This window comes from Terrapene carolina, unplaced genomic scaffold, assembly GCF_002925995.2.
Source record: "Terrapene carolina triunguis isolate 2854851 unplaced genomic scaffold, T_m_triunguis-2.0 Scaffold23, whole genome shotgun sequence".
NCBI lineage: Eukaryota > Metazoa > Chordata > Testudines > Emydidae > Terrapene > Terrapene triunguis.
Genome location: NW_020664374.1, coordinates 27,734,513 through 27,754,222, shown reverse-complemented (window position 1 = coordinate 27,754,222; position 19,710 = coordinate 27,734,513). Strand labels below are relative to the sequence as shown.

Genomic DNA, 19,710 nt, shown 5'->3' with positions numbered 1-19,710 from the left:
CCTGAGATTTCTTGGAATGATCTATCCCCTGCTTTATACAAAAGTCTACATTGCTATATCTCTCTTCCACATTTTGTCTTCATCTTTATACCATAGAATAATTGACTGTGAATTATAGGATGCTTTGTTTTTCATTCTGAGTCTTCCTGGTTAAAAAAAAATAGATGTTTTCATTTTGTAATGTAATAGATTTTTGTGACTTGGTCTTGCATATTAAGTACAGTGCATACCTCTTTGGAAAGCAATTGCTGAAGTATAGAACTTATGGGTCAACATAGCCTTCACTGTTGTGAAGTATTTGGGTCTGCATATGGTGACAGAATAGAACCTCACAGTGCCACACTAGAGAGATCTCTTGGGGCAGTGGATCTACACTACCCTCTGAGTTCTCTTATAAACACAAAATGGAGCAACTTAATTGACAGCACTTGTATTTACCAGGGACTGCATCCATATCAACAGCACCTGAAGATCAAAGGCAGCTAAGAAATCTAAAAGAATCAGCAGGGGCATTTCTTCTTCATCCATCCTGGTGGGAGACCAATGATTAATGTAACCAACATATTATTTGTGCCATAGCCAGTTTTATTATAGTTCACTGTTGAAAATGGAAATCATTGGTCATAAGAAAAGAATGCATTACCATGAAAGAAAATATGAAATAATGTGGAGTTGGTTTCCCTTGGTGTTTGATTCCTTGAGAAATTTAAACATAGTAATTATGGCATACTAAAGTGTGCTCTTTACTATTCTATTTTGTCTGTCACAAGAAGTTATTGAGTTGCATATTGAAGAATCAAGAAATTAACAGTAACTTTCAGTTTGCATCATTTAAATCAGGACTTTATGACAGCGTTAACTCAGATTTGGCAGAGATTTGTTCAGAATTCATGAAAATTGAGCTCATGGCTTCCTCACACATCAGTGGGAGACTAGACCTCAAAGCTATTTGAACATGATAGTCTACAGGGGGGATGGGAGAAATCAAAGCATACCTCATTTCATAATATGAACAAGTGCTAACAATTTCCTGCTTTTATTTCTGTAGTCAATCATACATTTTTATCTGAGTGGTTTCCAATTATGTAACTTCAAAGATGTGTAAAAGTTATTTCATAGTCTTCCCTGATCAAGAACAGTTGTTGTCAATGTGTTAGCTTGTTTGACCTACCTACATCTTTCCTTTGCTGTACTACACAACAACAAATGTGTGTTCTTTTTCAAAAAGACATTTACTTTCAAATCAGTAATTGTGAACATTATGAGTTTAAAAGAAATGAATCGTACGTGCTGTGTGGATATATAGCAAAATAAATTCAACATAAGGTTATGCCACCGAATCCAAAACAGTTCTGTTGATAGATATTGCACAGCTGTACCATATGGTGCATGCTGAATACATGTTCTAACATACTAATAAGCAATGCTAAAGTTATAACTGCTTTCAGAATGCTAATGTAATCAATATATTTTCCTATCCCTACTATACTTGTCAACATCATCCTGAGCTTAAGAGGAGACTCTAAATGGCCTAGTAAAAAGTAGGTCCAACTTCAATCACTTTTTTTCATTTTGGTTATTACGGTACAAGTGTTGTTGGACTGATAGGGAATATTACATCTTTAATTTATTGAAATACTGAAGGACCTGTTATAAAAGATGTGTTCATCTTCCTCCAAATGTAGACTTGTTCTCTTCAGTACGGGGTCAAGTGCTTTCTCTTGCTGAGCACTTAATTTCTGAAGTAATGGGGATTCCCCACGTTCTTTGGAAAGCTATTTCACAATCTACTTGACCTCACAGTTTCCTGTTAATCTGCATTTTCCTGTGCTCAGTTTTATCCCATTACTCCTGCTTACAAACTAAACCATTCCTCTTCAGCCTTGGTGTTTGTACCATTCATATACTTATGTCACATAAGTAGTCACGTAAACCTAGACATATTTCTTTTGTGTAATCTTGCTTTATAAGCCACTGTAATACATCCATTATTTCTGTTATTTTTCTCAGAGTTACCTCTAGTTAGTCAACTTCTTTCTCATAGTGAGAGTCACATGCCTGCACGTAGTGCTGGAGGTACAGTCTCACTACTGTTCTATATGGGAACTGTCATCTTATTATTTATACTACAGTAGATTTTAGAGGACTCAAACAAGATCAGGTCCCCATTGTGTTAGGTGCCATACAGACTCTCAGACAGCTTACAATTTAAATAGACAAAGACAGACAAATAGTGTGAGGGGAACAGAAGCACAGGTAGGTGATATGTCTTGGCTATGGTCCCACAGCAGGTCAGTGGCAGAGTTAGGATTTCGAGCCCAGTTGTCTTGGGCCTCAGTCTACTGCCCTATCCACTGGACCATGATACCTCTGTAACCTGGCCAATCCATGAGAAGACATTTCTCTTTGTGCAGTAGAAAAGGAAATTGACTTTTTATGTCCTATGACACAACACTCACATGAGTTTCTCACAGAGTCATATGCTAAGTAACCAAATCCTGATTTCAGAGAGCTATTTATTGTTTTTGGTGGGTTTTTGTGTGTGTGTGTGTGTGTGTGTGTGTGTGTGTAAAGTTGCTGTTGGAAGCCAGATGGAGAAGCTTTTCAGGGAATTTGACACTGAGTAACTTTAGTGGTAATACTTCTACCTCCCCCCCTCCCCCCATATCTAATAAAGCTCCTTGTTCAGTCCTATATGAAATTGACTCTTTCAGTGATTCTTTACCATTGTTACATGACATGGTTTCAGAAGCTGACTCACTTTAAAGCAGCGTAAATGGAAGGAAAATCAAATGCTAAAATTCAAATTACTACAGATTTTCCATTTGATAGATCCAATGAATGCTCTGAATGGAAGGTACACTGAACCCGAGTCCAAACAGCAGAAAAAAACCCACACACCTGAACACAGAGAATGACAAACTACAGGTCATCTCATCAACCAACGCAGTAGCAACAGAGCAAGAAATATTTATATATTATTTACCTTTGCTAAGGAAGGATATAAGTATGTCTGATTATTTATGAGAATGATATTGCAATCTCAGTCCTTCCAGGATGACACATTGAAAAGAATACATGTGTATACCAGGATCTCACCAAATGCTGATAATTCAGCCTCACTCTCAGCATGGTGGTCTACCATAGAACATCAACTAATTTGAAGGTGAAATTGTGCGAGTCATGAGGAAAGGCCAGAAGGACTCCACTCAAAGAATCTCTCTTACCCACAAGCCCAAAATGTAACCCACACCCCCAAAAGTTGCACTGCAGAGATCTCATTGCAACAGATACAAAATAAAGATCTGAGAACATTACTGAATTTAGTATGATGTTGCTAAATAGGGGCATAACATTAAAATATATAATTTTAAAAATAGTTCATTGCATTATTGTCCTATCATGTGAGATGTCTTAATGCTGTGACACTTGTACAGAACATTTCTACAAATTGAGTAAATAACTTTAAAGTAATTATCTTATTATAGTTCACTGTCCTTGATTAAAGGAAATGACTTTAGTGGTGGCTGGACACCCACAACTCCAACTGAAATTAGCAAGGCAGCATGAGCCACTGGATAGTACACGGAGCTAGGAGTCAAAACACGGGGTTCTACTCCTGAGTCTGCCACTGACCTGCTCTGTGAATTTGGACATATGACCTTATCCCAGATGAAATAGAGATAATGATACTTTCCTTTATGAAATTCTTTGGGATTCATGGACTGAAAAACTGTGTATCCTAAGTAGTAGTAGTATTTATTTATTTACTCAGTATAAGTTGAGGATGTTGAAATTTTCTCAAGAGCAAGTCAAGGTAGAAATCGATGAGTTGTATTTTCATGCTAATTTTATCATAAAATTGTAAGTAGAGGGTGAGGAATCACATGTGACTTTATTTGTTATAAACTCACCAAAATATGACAATAATTGTATACTTTTTAACATACATCTTAAATTAACAAAATTAACAAATTTATTATGTCAAGATCTACTAAAAAAATATATTTATGCATTTTACCAAGTTCTGCCTTTTCATTTCATTCACTTCCTTCTACTTGCCTCTTTCAGTTTTTCCTTATCAGCTTTTGCACAATTTAATCATGTTTTTGTATTTCCTGTTCTTGCTTCCTTTATTGTTTTAAAATTATTTAAATTTCACCAAAAGAAAAACCAATCTTCAAAGCATTTGTGGGGACACTATTGATTTGTTTAACAATTTTTCCACTTCAATTGTTGACTGCTCTGAGCATAATTCTGTATTTCTTGGTAAAATCCTGTTGAGCCCAATGTGTTAGAAACATAATGCCTAAAGTAAATCATTCTACAGTTCTTTAACATTTTTTTGAGCCCAAGAAACCTTCAATGCTTAAAATTACTAACGGCATCTTTCTGCTTAATTTTGGTTTCCCCTATATCTATTTAGTAAAGTAAGATTTTTAGAATCATTGAAACATTGCTTGTTGTTAAAATAATGGCGGTAAAAGTATCTCTTATACAACACTCAAAATATGTTTATTAAATATTAAATAACTAAGATATGACATAACTGTTAATGTCAACAATATTTAATAATGAATTTCTGCTTTATTAAATCAATATACAATCCTTGTACAAAATACGGTATATATTTCTGTTGCAACTTCTGGAAAAAACCATAAGATAGTGGTTGAGTTTCCCAAAAGCTACCAAGCCCCAGCTGAAACCAAACTTGTTATACCTCCAGGACAAGTGCGTGAGTGAGAATTCCATAGACAACCCCCCCCCCAAATGAGAAATGAAATTAAAAGATATTTGTTATCTCCAGTCAGTAGTGCTTTACGTGGTTTGTTTGTTTGAAACTGACAGTTTTGAAAGCATTAATTGGCTTTTGGGGTTACCATGGTCACCAGGAATATGTTGGACTAAATGTTGGAACTAATGCTGAACAAAATACAAAAGCAGAAAGTAGTAAAAAAAATCAATGGACCTGACTCTACAAACACTCACATGAATACTTCAGTTGTGTAATTGGAGTTCTTATGTAAAAACAAGTTTGCAGGATGGAGCCCAATTGCCATAGTACAACTATCTCATGACCAATGAAAATATAATTATTACTTATTTGTGGTGTTGTATTACCTAGACACCCAAGCCAAGCTTAGAGTCCTGTTGTGCTAGTCATTATACAAACACATAGTGAGAGCTCAAAGAACTTACAAGCTAAATAGAGAAGAAAGGGAAAGTGTATCAGGGGAAACAGAGACACTGTTAGGTGAAGTGAATTTTGTTCAAGGTCATACAGCAGATAAATAGCAGAGCCAGGAATAGACTCAAAGTCTATTGTCTTTCTTAATCCAGCGCCTATCCCTAATAATGTTCTTACTGAATTATTTTGATTGTGGTGATCTCGCAACATATTGCTATTGCGGTATAGATAATACCAATTGAATATACCTCTTCTTGGGGGATAAAGGAAGGTTTCACTGGTACTTAATACACTGACTATAACAAGTGGGTAATTTTGCATCTGGCATCTGAAAGTATCAATCATTTAAAAAGCTACTTTTAAGTCTAATTTTTATGCAAGAATCATCAAGAAAGAATCAAGTGTTTATAGAGTTAAACAAAGAAAGCTTAGTCTGTTAATCGTTTGATATTTTTATCTCATAATAAACTCTTGAAATACACTCATGAATTTATATTAAATTGTAAATATGCACTCATATATCATTTTTTCCCCAAATGGTGCATAAAGGAAAACAAAAGGAAAGTTTGCTTATTGTTGTTCATAAGTAGCCATTACTCATTTTTAAATTCAGAATTAAAGGCTGTGGTAATAAGATTAAATAGGATGATTTATATAAGACAGTAGCAAAGTTTTTTGCCTGAGTTTGATACATTTCTCAGTGACTTTTTTGAAATACAAGCCTTATTTATGAGGTTTTTTTTTTAATACATCATTAGAGAAATATCTATATAGGTAAATGAGTTGTGTATTAGATAAGTTAGGTACTGTATAACAATCATATGATCCTTTGGCCCTGCTTTGTGACAGAGAAATTATTTAAGAGTAGTAAAATGAATACCATGTAATTATTCTCAATTTAAGGTAATTGTATGTGGTTAGCCACTTGAATGTGAATGTTTTGTCTGCTGCTGTGTGAGTACTTTCTGACAGACCAGACTTGGTCAAACAGCATTAACATCTAATTTTTTAGAAAACTGTTATATAATATCATTTACTAAACATTTTTTTGAAAATACGAATGAGGGAAGATCAGGACTTATTTTCTCTTTGTCTTCACTCACCATAAAATTATTACATTATTTTGATATTCATTTTACTACAATATTACTAAATGTTTATATTTATTGGCACCTTTAGATACTTTGACTAGTTATGTTGAACATATTTTGTAACATATTAGCTAGAAACATAATGTGTGCTATTAGTTTAGCAATAGGGGGTAGAGCAGATGTCTCCTTTTGGTTTATGTTTCTAATAAAAATATTAAGTTTGTGATTTAAATTGGCAATCTCTCTCTCTCTCTTTTTGTAGCCTTTCATTCCTTTGAAGGAATTGGAGCAGTTTAACTTTGATATGCAAAAATTGCTTGAACCACTGGAGGCTGAAATTCAGCAAGGAGTGAATCTGAAAGAGGAAGACTTCAATAAAGATATGGTAAATTGGTTGTGATGGAAGTATGAATGAACTAGGAATGGAAGTGAATAAAAAAGCTTGGGCAGAAATTAGAGACCTTTGCATTTGGATCTTTACACTGGACATAGACAAATGCTAATTATACTGATTTATTATGAACTCGGTGGGCCCCGTTTAGCATTTATTGTTCTGAGTAATACTTTAGTTTTAGTGACATTTGTTTATGGTTAGGTATTGTACAAAGAAACAATTCTGTATTAACTCATGTGTTTATCAGTACTGTAGAGCAAACCTCAAGGCAGGCTAGATTTTGTACTAATACCAGTGATATTTAATATAATTATTAATGAGATGAAAAAGGGAGTGACAAGTGAAGTGGCAAAATTTCCAGAAAACATTTATCTGTAGTAGAAAAGAGTGTATTGTCAGTTTGATGTAGAAAAGATAGGCAATTGGACAATGCAATGACAGAAGAAATTCAGTGTAGACCAATTCAAGTTTTATGTTCATTGGAAGAAACAATATATGATTTTGATGTGCACCAATGAATTCTACATACATCTGGTCATATTTATTGAAAATAACATTTGTTGTGCATTTAGCCCTTTAATGATTCACCAATACCATTCTCTAAAAATGGATTTGCTATTTTTATGCAGTGAATACCATTAGGACAATAGGTGAAGGAGCTTCAACATTAAAAGGGTTTAAAACAATGGGGTGCTCTGCCACGACTCCCTCCTGAGGAATACTGGACTGGGACCCACTTTTAGGCTCTTGTCAGTAGGGTTGCCAACTGTCTAATTGCACAAACCGAAACACCTTTGCCCTGCCCCTTGCCCCACCCCTTCACCGAGGCCTCACCCGCCCTCCATCCCCACTCCTTCTGTTGCCACCCTCCCCCACCTTCATTCACTTTCACCGGGTTGGGGCAGGGGGTTGGGGTGTGGGAGAAGGTGAGGGCTGGGGGGTGGGGCTGAGGGGCTTGGAGTGTGGGAGGGGACTTCAAGGTGAACCTGGGCCAGGGGGTGCAGAAGGGGGTGCGTGGTGTGGGCTCTGAGAGGGAATTTGGGTGCGAGGGGGCTCAGGGCTGGGGTAGGAGGGGGTGTGGGGTGCAGGCTCTGGGAGGGAGTTTGGGTGCAGGAGGGGCTCAGGACTGGGGCAGGGCATTCGTGGTGTGGGCTCTGGCTGGGCAGAGCTTACCTCAGGCGGCTCCCGGAAGCAACCGGCCTGTCCGGCTCCTAGGCTCAGAGGTGCCCAGGTATCTTTGTGTGCCACCCCTGCCTGCAGGCACTGCCCCTGCAGCTCCCATTGGTCATGGTTCCTGGCCAATGGGAGCTGCAGAATCAGCGCTTGGCAGTAGGGGAGGCAGCGCGGAGACCCCCTGGCAATCCCTGCACCAAGCAGCCGGACATGCCGGCCGTTTCCGGGCACCGCATGGAGCCATGGTAGGTAGGGAGCCTGCCTTAGCCCTGCTGCGCTGCCGACCATACTTTTAGGGGCCTAAAATCTCCCAGATTGTTTTCAAAAGCCACTGGCAGATCACGGCCGATTCCAGGAGACTCCTGGCCAATCCGGGAGGGTTGGCAACCCTACTTTTCAGTGCAATGCCACTCCTTGGCTGGCCAGTGATAATGGTTTTTCTGTATATGTCTGACCCTCTTTCCATGGATTGAGCAGTCTGACTGTTCAGCAAAATCAAATGCCTATCACTTATGAGGAATTGCGGAGCATTATATATTTTTAAACAGATGTTTCAAGTCAGTCATTTGATGTTAATTCTGAAATCAATGTTAACACAGCTGTTTATTTTTTTACAGACAACAATACTAATGTTTTACAACAGCGTTCATTAGAGTCATCTGTTTGGAATGCATCAAGCTTACTGCCAGTGGCAGATCTTCAGCTGGCGTAAATTGTCAAAGCCCCATTGTGCCCCAAAGTCTTTTTTAAAGAATATAGTTTAGTACATACATAAAGTAGATTTCAAATGATAAAATCCCCATGTTTAGTGGCATAAGGTTGACTTTACCTTTTCCACAGACAATCTAAGAGGTATTTTCAAAGATTGCTTCCATATAGAACTTTTTTCATTTTTCAGTGTTGGTGTATTTACCATGACTAGTGATTATTCAATTATAGAAACATTCACCCTTGAATCAACTTCATCCTACTGTAGATTAAACAAAGAACTGCTGCTTGGGGTTCTTGTGTTCTTCTTTTGTGGTGCTGTGCACTTTTTTTTTTTAAAGTCTGAATTTCAACAAAAGATTGTAAAAACACATCAGTTGGTATAACCCATGGTTTAGAAATTTACTTTTGTTTATTGTTTAATAGAGAGAGAATATTTTTAATGTGGGGAGAGTAATGTTTTTCAAAACTTTTTGAACTAGTCATAACTTCTGGCCATTGCATGAAATCTAATCTCAGACATCTGCAGGTTTTCAAGTTCTGCTTTAATTAGACCTTTCAGGAACTTTACACATTTTTGGTACTGTAGTTAATAAAAACATTTCATCTCTAGTATAAAATTATAAGCACAAGTAACGCTGACAGACCCTGCTCATCGACGAGCGGGATCGAATCTGTGATCTCTGGAGCTAACTGACTGTTAGCTAAGGCTGTAAAGCAGACTCATTTAACTCTCTCTAAGTGATCTCAGTGCCACTAGATGGGACACAACACCACACCCAGAAAGTGTGTGGGTTACACACACTAAGTGATTATTTCCCCTGTGAATGTGTAGGATTTTTATGTATGTGTGTCTCCTAGGGTTTATTTAGTTACTAATTAGATTAAAATACACGTTATACCTGTTATTTTTTTAATCAGAGTGAAGACAATGAGGGTACTGTAAAAGAATTGCTGCAAAGGGGAGACACTCTACAGCAAAGCATCACAGATGAGAGAAAACGAGAGGAAATAAAGATAAAGCAACAGCTGTTGCAGACTAAACATAATGCTCTCAAGGTATAAGAGCTAAATTTGTGAACACGTTTCCTAAAATAACATCTTTTTTTGTTGCAGAGCAGTATTCTCCTTGGATAAATGAACCAATTATTCTTTTGCTGCCTAATAATTTTAAACAGTTCAACTGTATGTACCTATTTGCTTCCACGTTTCTGGTCAAATGTTTCCAATATCTTGACAGGTAACAAAAAAGGTTATTTTAAACATCTCAGTTAAAAAGTAATGTTTTGTCCCTAGAACACTTAACTTTACACTCAGGTGATTGTTGACAATTAGACTAGAAGGATTCAGTTGCCTAACAATATTTTTATAACTCAGCATACATTGTAAATATTTCATCTACCGCACTTTAGACCCCTAACCTTAGTTAGAATCATTTGTCATAAATAATGTTAATTTTGAGGTATTTTTCATTCATTTAATTTAACTTTTGTACTGAACAAAAACAGTAAAGCTTGCTAGCACTGTATGCTTTAACTATCTGACAGTTACAGATGCTGTAGGATTTTAGTGGCAATGCTAGAACATTGTATTTTGCATAACTATGATAAGATAGTTGGACCCTTGTGACGTTGTAGGAGTTCACTCAGACCAGTAAGAGGTTCTGTCACTGCCTGCCATGTAATCTTGGCCACCTCTGTGCTGTGCGGCTTTGGCTCAGAGCCCTGATGTCAGCAGCCTGCTTCCAGCAAGATGGTCTCACCCTGGCTTCCACCAACCCTTCCTGACCTTAGTTTCCCCAAACTATCTCCCTTGCAGTGGCTAGTCCCTCTTATCTGGCAGAGTCCTTGTAACCCCAACAAGGCTGGGCCCAGGGTTCCTGGGGGGCTCGACCTGCAACCTTGTCGTGGTCACTTAGGACAGGGGCTGGGGTGTCCCCACTCTGGGGTGCTCTCTTTCCACTGGACACTTCCCTGACCCACTGATCATTACATACAGTTCAAAGCAAATACACTTTATTAAACAACAATCAAGTAAAAAAAATAAGGAAAAATGGGAAAGGTTAAAGGAAAACATAGAACCCCACTCTGTGGCATGAGGACATCACAACCAGCGTCTCTGCAATGTAAGAGACGTTCAGTTTGTTCCCCACAAGTCCCAGGCCGCCTTCTCAGACCCTGGCTGTGCTGCAGGGATGCTGTGGGTCAGACACTTGCTCTGGCAGTGGCCACACACCTCCGGGCTTTAGGTGGCAGGACCCTTCTTTCCAGTGTTGCCTCCACCCTGTCAGGGTTACAATTCCCCTCCAAGTCTGGCCTGCAAGGCCTCTTGGGTGAGGGCATCTCCCTGTACTGGGCCCTCTGCCCAGAGTCCCCCTTGCTCTCTCCAGTTGCTCACCGCACCCAGCCCCAGCCTCAGCTCCAGCTCCACTCTGCCTCAGCACTGCTGATGCGCTGCCTCCATCTCCCTGGGCTGCTTCTCTGGCGCCTCTTTGCCCCCCCCCCCCCCCCCGGTCTGCTCTGTGGGATGCTTCTGTGACTCTGATCCCAGCACTGACCTGCTTCCTGTGCTGCTTTTCTGTCCCCTCTGGCTAGCACAGCTCTGCTCCCCAGCTCAGCTCGGGCTCCTGCTTTCTCCTTAACTCAGCCCCACTCTGTCTGACCCAGGCAATTCCAGAGGATGGGACCCCCCTGGCCTCCTGACTCCCTCATTAGCCTGCCCACCCATCAATCAGGCTGTCCTGGAGCATTGGCATCTCTCCATTGTTCCTGGGGACTGTCAGTCTCAGGGTCCTGATTTCCCATAGGCCCTTCCCCTTTCTTTTGGTACTGGGATCTAGCCAACCAAAACACCCCCCATTGAGTTTTAATAAGGGTACAACATTTGTTTTGCAGTCTCCTGTGTTTTACACTAAGGCTATGGCTACACTGGCGCTTTACAGCGCTGCAACTTTCTCGCTCAGGGTGTGAAAAAACACTCCCCTGAACACAGCAAGTTACAGCGCTGTAAAGCGCCAGTGTAAACAGTGCCCCAGTGCTGTAAACTAGTCTCCTCTTGGAGGTGGAGTACCTGCAGTGCGACCACACTCGCACTTCAAAGTGAGCGCTTTGAAGTTTCGAGTGTAGCCAGGGCCTCAGAATGATCTTCCTGCAATCTCCAATGCACATGCATAGCCCATTGTCCTTGTCTTCTTCACACCTGGCTCAATTTACAATGGAGTCAAAGTGGTGTTTGCCTTTATCCTTTTTTGCCCCGGGGGTGGAGAGGGGAACAATTTTGCCTTCTTGGCCTGATTACAGACTTGGAAATGTAATATCAGAAAATATCCATAATTTCACATACAGTGTTGTTACATAAATTTTACAATGATATTAATGACCAGCGTGATGGTAGTTTTTGCCTGATATTTTACAAGACACATTTTAAATGAATATTGTGACAACAGTGTGTGAATTTTATTTAGCTGGTCAGGCCAGCTGAGATTTACTGTTACACACCAGGGAGTGCCTTGCTATCTGGTGCTAATAGGGTCACAGGCCTCACTGAATTTGACAACCAGGGGCTGAATTTCAGAGCACCACAGCTCAGCGAAATGCTCTTTTGATCAGCGCTGGGGATGCAGCCACCCGGTAACTGTGCCCGTAAACAATCTAGTAGCAAAGCCTAATTGCTCAAGATGGCAAGCTTAATAGGCAGTAAGCACCTGGGTCCCTGGAGAAGAATTTAAAAAGACTGGCAATGCATTCAAGGAACCATACAGCATGAAGGGCACCCACTTTTGGGCTGTAGGGAGAGTTGTTTTGTATCGGAAAGGCATTCATGATTAACCACACCACCTTCTAGTGCCTAACTTAGAAACAGGTTCCTTTTCTTCATTGCTATTGCTTGAGTTGGCAAATCACAATGCCATATTGTGTATCAAGATTTTTTTGTTACCTATAGTAATTTAAAATCAAAGCTGTAACAGCTTTTCCATGGTTCCAGTGAGATGCCATAGAAGGACAAGGTAACTTTGAGAGCTAAGTTACTGAATCATGATGGCCCGTAGAAGAAAGGACCAGGTCCCACAAACAACACGTGTAGATTCTTCCCAAGAGCTATTTATTTATTTAAGGTTGTATCAGGGGTCAGCAGGGATTGAAGAAAACAATCTTTTGTTGAATATTAATTCTTAAATGATATATGATCATGTAAGCCCTCATGTTTCAGGATATAAGACAACCATTACCTAAGTGGGGGTTAGAAGTTAGAAACTTTTCCCAGGTGCAGATCATCCAGTAACTGCCTACTCTATAGTTCTTGAGCCTTCCTCTGAAGCATCTCCTAGTCAATATAGGAGACAGGTTACTGGACACAATGCACCACTGGATGGATCCAGTATGGCATTTCTTAAGTTCTTATCACTGAGAGAGTGTTTGAATCCAAATGATCAAAATCATGATAGTTATTTCCCCCCTTCCTCCCCCCCCCCAATAGTCTTCACTAAGCTCTATTTGGGTTTGGGGGTTTGACATGCTTACACTTTATTATTATTTATTAACAAAATAGCATCCTTGCTTTCCAGGTGGATTTTCTCAATTTTTCACAGCTTTATATGAGGTCACTAAAAGGATGCCTGAAGACCTTACGGTGTTCTATATATTTTAGTGAAAACTTGAAGTTCATTAGGTTTTCCTTTGAGGAAACCAAACCACATGCATGTAATTCATAATTTGTACTGAGGTGAAATAAGAGAACCATTTGCAGAGCTGTAATGTATTGCCCTTAATTATGATAAAGCGGCATTCAGATCCATGCTATTGACCAGATTATTACAGGCTGTGTTTACAAGGACTGGCGTAATTGATTTTCTTTTTGGTGACTCAATAAAGGCATTCAGCCTTGACAGATAAAACTCAATGGAATATCGAACAGTTTAAGCAAATTCAAGTAGAGTATTATTTCATATAAAACATAGGCAATAAAGTAACATTTTTGGTTTTTGTTAATGTCAGTAAACCATTTACAAAGTAACAGTAATAATAATACAGTTAGTGTTCACTGAACTCCACATTCTGTCTTTTTGTAACATTAAAGTAAAACAAAAATCTGAATCTTTATTGCATCATTAAATACCCTTTGCAATATTGTATGCTCAAGTTAGGGTTAGGCAATACCTTAAACTTAGTGTATTCATGTGTGAGCATAGACTGTTAGACCCATCAAAGTCATAAACATGAGGCAGAATTTTCATGTGTAAATTGTTCTTTACTTATAAAAAAGCCCTATTTGTATAAAATAAATCTCTGCACTGAAATGGTTTTCTTTTGAGTAGCCTTTCATATTTCACAGACTTGAGTTTAGTAAGATGTCACGAAGTGGGAAGCTCACCTATGACTAGATTTAAATTGGGTTAAATCTCCAGCTGTCTAGTGAGTATTTCAGTCGTAACGTCTCTGAATATTGGTGAATTTCCTCAACAAATCATTGAGCATGTAAACATGTCCGAGTTATAAAGCATCCCTCAATAGTAAATGTTGCCTATGATAGATTCAGGAAAATACACTGGCTCTGTTCAGTTAATCTTATCAGAATTTAATTTAAAAACTGAGCTAATGTCCTTAGGTACTTTTCATTTATTTCCTACAGTATACACACATGCCAACATGCATATTGTAAATCTTTTATTGATATTCTAATAATGTCTGCACTGTGAACAGGATTTGAGGTCTCAAAGAAGAAAAAAGGCTTTAGAGATTTCTCATCAGTGGTATCAGTACAAGAGGCAGGCTGATGACCTATTGAAATGGTTGGATGACATTGAGAAAAAGTTAGCCAGTCTACCAGACCCCAAAGATGAACAGAAGCTAAAGGTAATGTTGTTTTGGGATGACAATGGTAGATTTTTTGGCACATTGTTTTATTCATTTAAAAGACAGCAAATACAACAAATCTCTATAATATATATATATTATACACACACACACACAAATTCAACAGTACTTTATTTTCTTCTTTTATAACATACATATTGACAGTCTGATCAAACTGACACATTTATTTTGTTGTAGATATTATTTCTTGTATTCTTGTAAATGTTATACTGAATGTCACGCAAGTGGTATAAAACACACTAAATAAAATCTTCTATTAATAACGGACAGTGTGCACTGTATTAAGAAATATCAAGTGTTTTCTAGTAAAAATTGTAATTGACTTTATGTATCTTTGTTCCAGATGAACAAATGACTTATCGGTATATGGATGACCTCTTTCTCATATTAGCACATTCATTTTCATCAAAACATTCATATGTCACTGTCAAAATTCCATAGATTTATTCACATATTGTCAAAAGAGTTTTCTGGTTTATTTTGCATCGTCTTTCTTTGCTTCATTCTCTGAGTTTCCCACAAAGTTTAAAAGAAGTAAACTACTATATTTGCACACCCTCTAAACAGCTGTGTGTACTTAATATGTTAACCCTAATAGATAAGAGTGATCTCTCCAATTGCCCATCACAGTGCTAGGGAGAAGTAAAAAAAATTGATTGTTGTCCTATGTTAATAGCTTTCAGCATACACTAATGAGTAGTATCTCAAAAGCCAGCCGGCAGGAAGATTCTTGAATCTTAGTTTTGTTTGTTTTGTCTAATTGTAAAATAAGACTTGACTGTACATTTTTCATTGTAACAATAAAGTGGAAAATCTTTGAAATGAAAGTTCTGACAGAAGTATTTTGCTAATTCTTAATTGATTAACCTAGTTAGCTAATTGCTCTGGGCCATGTATTGGTTTTGCTCACTAGGAAATTGGTGGAGAATTGGAGAAGAAGAAAGAAGATCTGAATGCGGTGCACAGGCAAGCTGATCGCTTGTCTAAGAATGGGGCTGCAAAAGCAGTGGAGCCAACCCTGATACAGCTCAGCAAGCGCTGGCGAGATATTGAGAGCAAATTTGCTCAGTTTCGAAGACTCAACTATGCACAAATTGTGAGTTGTTACTGGCAAACCTATATGTTTGCAACTACTACTGCTAACAGAATCCTACTAACAATGGGAGTTCTAGGTGCAATGTCAACTCTTCTAATAAAAAAACTGTCAGCAAGTGGGAGAAACTGTATATTCCAATATGAAAGAGCTTGTGTTTCCTTTTGTTCTAAAAATACCCTTAAATTAAAATTGACCAAAGACAGAAAACTTAGCAATGAAAAACATGTTGATTTTTGTTGCTTCATTCTTTTTCCATAACATTACCAGTTTAAACCTGTCAGATTACCATGCATTTATTTTATTCAGTAAACATGTAATTCAGAAACAAAATGCATTACTTTCAAACTACCATCCCATGCAAACTTTAATTCTGATTTTTATTTATTCATAGTGTATAATATATACACTTAGGAAGAGATTGCAGAATTTCTTCTTATACTACTTGTGCGTGGCCTTTCTTCAGACACTTCAAATATCAGAGGAATTTTTACTTAGAAATTGTGTTTTGTTAATTGAGAGGGTGAAAGCATCAGTTTATAAAAGATCTTTTTTCTTCTTAATGGTTCTGAACAATTTAATCTTATGTACGGTATAATGATTACTTCAAGACCTCCATAATAAAGGGCTGGGGAGGAGAAAGTTGTCACTGTTTCAGGTACCTAATCAAAACAGACACCATGCAACATAGTCATTTCATCTCAAAGTTCAACTTGTACAATATACAAAACATTTCCTTATGGTTGTCAGTATTTGTCATCAGATCTTTACCATGGGTTCTCCCTTCTAGCTCTACTTCTATGCTCACTTCTTTCTGGCCTTTTGATTTTATATTAATATGGGGAAAATTTTCTCATGAAAATAACCATTGATACCAAAGAAGTTGTTCACATGACATGCTGTTACAGAATTTATAGTGGTAAATAGGCATTTCCACAAAAATACTTACTTTGGAAATTTTGTGCTACTGCATCTTGATTACAGATGGGTCATATCCATAGGATAATGGAAAGATGCATATATGATTAAAATATGCTTTATTTTATAAATATTGGGCAAGATAAAGAAAAGTCTTTGTCTAACAAATAAGTGATGATGCACAAACTTTTGTTCCAAAAAGTCCTTTCTTCGCTGCACTAAGTTTCTCAAAGTATATGCTTATCTTTTTGATTAAAATTATAAGGAAAGAATTGCACTGGGGATAAATGTGCAATTGACAGAAATAATGAAAGAAATATTAAAGTTCGTTTACACAGTAAGTCTTGTTCCAGCTGATTACTCTGTTAAACTTATTATGTTTAATATTAAACTTAATGATGGTGATCAATCAAATATAATTAAAAATTGACAATAAGCTGGTGCAAGATACAATGTATCTTGTAAACTGGTCTCTTTTTCTAATGAATGTGTTCCTTTAATAAGGAAATGGATTGTAAGGATATACATGTTATCTATATATATACATACTCTGTTTACATTGGGCTATTTGTGTAATCTACCATGCACGTTATTGCAGGATTGTATATACTTTTAAAACTGTATTAACAAAACAATAAAAGTGATATTTTTCTGCGACAAAATATGGAGAAGTAGTTAAACAAGGAAATAAGGTATAATTATTTAAACTAGTCAATACAAAATTTTTACTGACTTCTTTAGTCTTTTTAAACCCATCAATCACTATAACATAATTTTAAGATAGTTAAATATTTTTAAATAAGGTTGGATTTAAAAATGCTGCTTATTGTATGCAAGAATCCATCCACTAATATCTGTATATGAAATGAATTCTGCAGTTATTCAATGGAATTTCATGTGTATAGTGTAACTTTTCTTAAGCTTTCTTCTCTTCATAATGATGAATGATAACTTGCTGTGTTGAGAATGGCAATGACAGCACCCATGTAAAATATGACTAGACTTTTACAGTAGGTATTGAAGTTTATGAGAGGCAACATGTTTTAATGGTTTAAATATGGGACTAGGCAAAATGGAAGTCCTTGTTTACTGCTCACAGCTCTGGCTTTAACTCTGACTCATTGTGTGAGCTTTGGCAACTCACTTAACCTCTCATTGACTCAACTTACCTTTTTAAAAATTAGGATAATATTTACCTACCTCACAGGGGTGTTATGAGGATAATTAGTTAGTGTTTGTGAAACACTTTAAAAATGCAAGCTAATCGTATAAGTGGTGCACTCAAACTATTCATTAAAATGCAAGCTGACTTCAACAAAAAAGTAATTCCTCAGAGACTTTCCATATTACCTCCAAAAGCAAATCACCAAATAAAGCCAACAGTGAAACACAAATAAATAAAGGGAAAGTATTAAAAAAGAAAATGTAGCCTGTTAGGAGATCCTCCTTTCCTTATTGAGATCCCAGTGACATTAGGTCTCTGCCATAAAGAGCCTACTAACTGAAAGTGATCTATCATAAAGCCATAAGGGCTCACTGAGTTGTGTAAGTTCTTCAGACAGTAGTGGATTAGCCACAGGCTCAATGGGGCCACCCTGTGCCCAGGGACCCCAACCAATTGGAGGGCCCAGGAAAAATGGGCGCCCCCATACCCAACCCCAGTCCCTGGCAGGCGTACCGGGCAGAGGGAGTGGGGCAAGCCCCCCACCGCTGGTCCTCAGCGGGAGTGCCGGGCATGGGGAGTGGGGCAAGCCCACCAGTCCCTGGCAGGAGCACCGAGCGGGCTGGCAGATTGGGGCAAGCCCCCGTGCCCTGACCCCACTCCCCGGTGGGACTGCAAGCGGAAGGGGTGGGGAGGGGCCCCCACTTGTCCTGGCCCAGAGCCCCATGCAACTGTAATCTGCCTCTGGCTTCAAAGACAGTCTTTGAACTTCAGTGTGATCACAGTGAATATGTGTAGTATGATAGGCTGGTAAAATTCTGCATAAACAGCCAACATTGTGATTGAGATTGCTGGAACTTCATTAATTCAAAGTAATGATAACAAGAAACTTCACAGACTGTTTTGTCAGTGTGCTGCACAGAATTATGATATATTAGTATCAAATCAGAATAATTTTGCTCCCCGGATTTCACTAGACCACAATTTTTGTGCAGGAAGGCCTACCAAAAGAATACAAGCACTATTATTTAAGTATTGATTCTCTTTAGCATAAATAGTAGAGAGGTGATTATTTATCAGAGATGTTACTGCTGAAATGTTATCCAGTCTGAAACTACCAATGTTCTATATCTCTGAGAATTCTCTCACTATTTTGGACAGCAAAATGTGGTGTGGTTAGGTCTGGAAGAATTAGATTTTGTCAGTAAATGTTGATTTTTACCAAACACACACAAACCAATGAAAATCAAAATGTACAGATAGGCAAAGTGAGAAAAATGCTGCTTTTCAGAACTTATAAGGGATTAATTTAAGGATATTTACTTTGTACATTTTGACATGTGATGTTGACATTTGTGTTTTAACAGTCATAAAGCATTTTATATCTCAATGTCAATGCTTAAATCCCATAATTTTGTGCAACTGTGAAAATGTAAATATATATAGAAAATTTAAAATGCTTAAAAATGAATATTGATATTATTTGTTGAAATTACATACAAAATTGAATTCTGCCAAGCCTACATGTAGCTATAAAGGTATAAAGTAAAGGAAAAGAGGAATACAACAATATCACCCCTCGTTAACAAAAAAGAGTTTCAAATAAATCCATTGAGTATTTTCTTTACTCCCGGTTTGACAATTTATATAGAAATAAATGTCCAGTACATTAAGCAGAATAATGTCTGAGGGAAAATGGCAACTATGGAAAGCTCATCCTGGGAGAGGATGATAACTTGGATATCTTGAAAATGCAGATTAAAGATGATGAAACAGGCACATCAGGAATAAAACTGTACAAGACCCAAAACCACCTTGAGTGGGAGATATCAACAGAATAGTAAAAAGCTGTGTCCTCTTTTCCTCCCACCCCAGTGGTGACACATATGTAATGAAATAAACACAATAGGCTAAATGTTATGCTTGGATGCTTCTAGGCAAATCCCACATGGAAAACACACATCTCTGGTCAGAATTTAGCCCCTTATTTCTGTGTTCTACATTCATTATCACCTTGCTAAAAAAATTCACTTGGAAATCAATTGGTAGACAGTGTAGCACATGAAGTGCAAGTGATTTACTGAATAATTGAAAATAGAGATTTTATGTC

At 37.7% G+C, this 19,710-nt stretch overlaps 1 protein-coding gene across 1 annotated transcript in view; it reads left to right on the top strand.

Moving 5' to 3' along the window:
• LOC112112035 (dystrophin) overlaps window positions 1–19,710 on the top strand; it is a 1,981,667-nt gene that overhangs the window by 932,084 nt on the left and 1,029,873 nt on the right. The window contains exons 38-41 of the mRNA XM_026649948.1: window positions 6,542–6,664; window positions 9,476–9,613; window positions 14,254–14,406; window positions 15,341–15,523. Of these exons, the coding sequence (XP_026505733.1) occupies window positions 6,542–6,664; window positions 9,476–9,613; window positions 14,254–14,406; window positions 15,341–15,523 (597 nt within the window). The remainder of the gene's footprint in view (window positions 1–6,541; window positions 6,665–9,475; window positions 9,614–14,253; window positions 14,407–15,340; window positions 15,524–19,710) is intronic.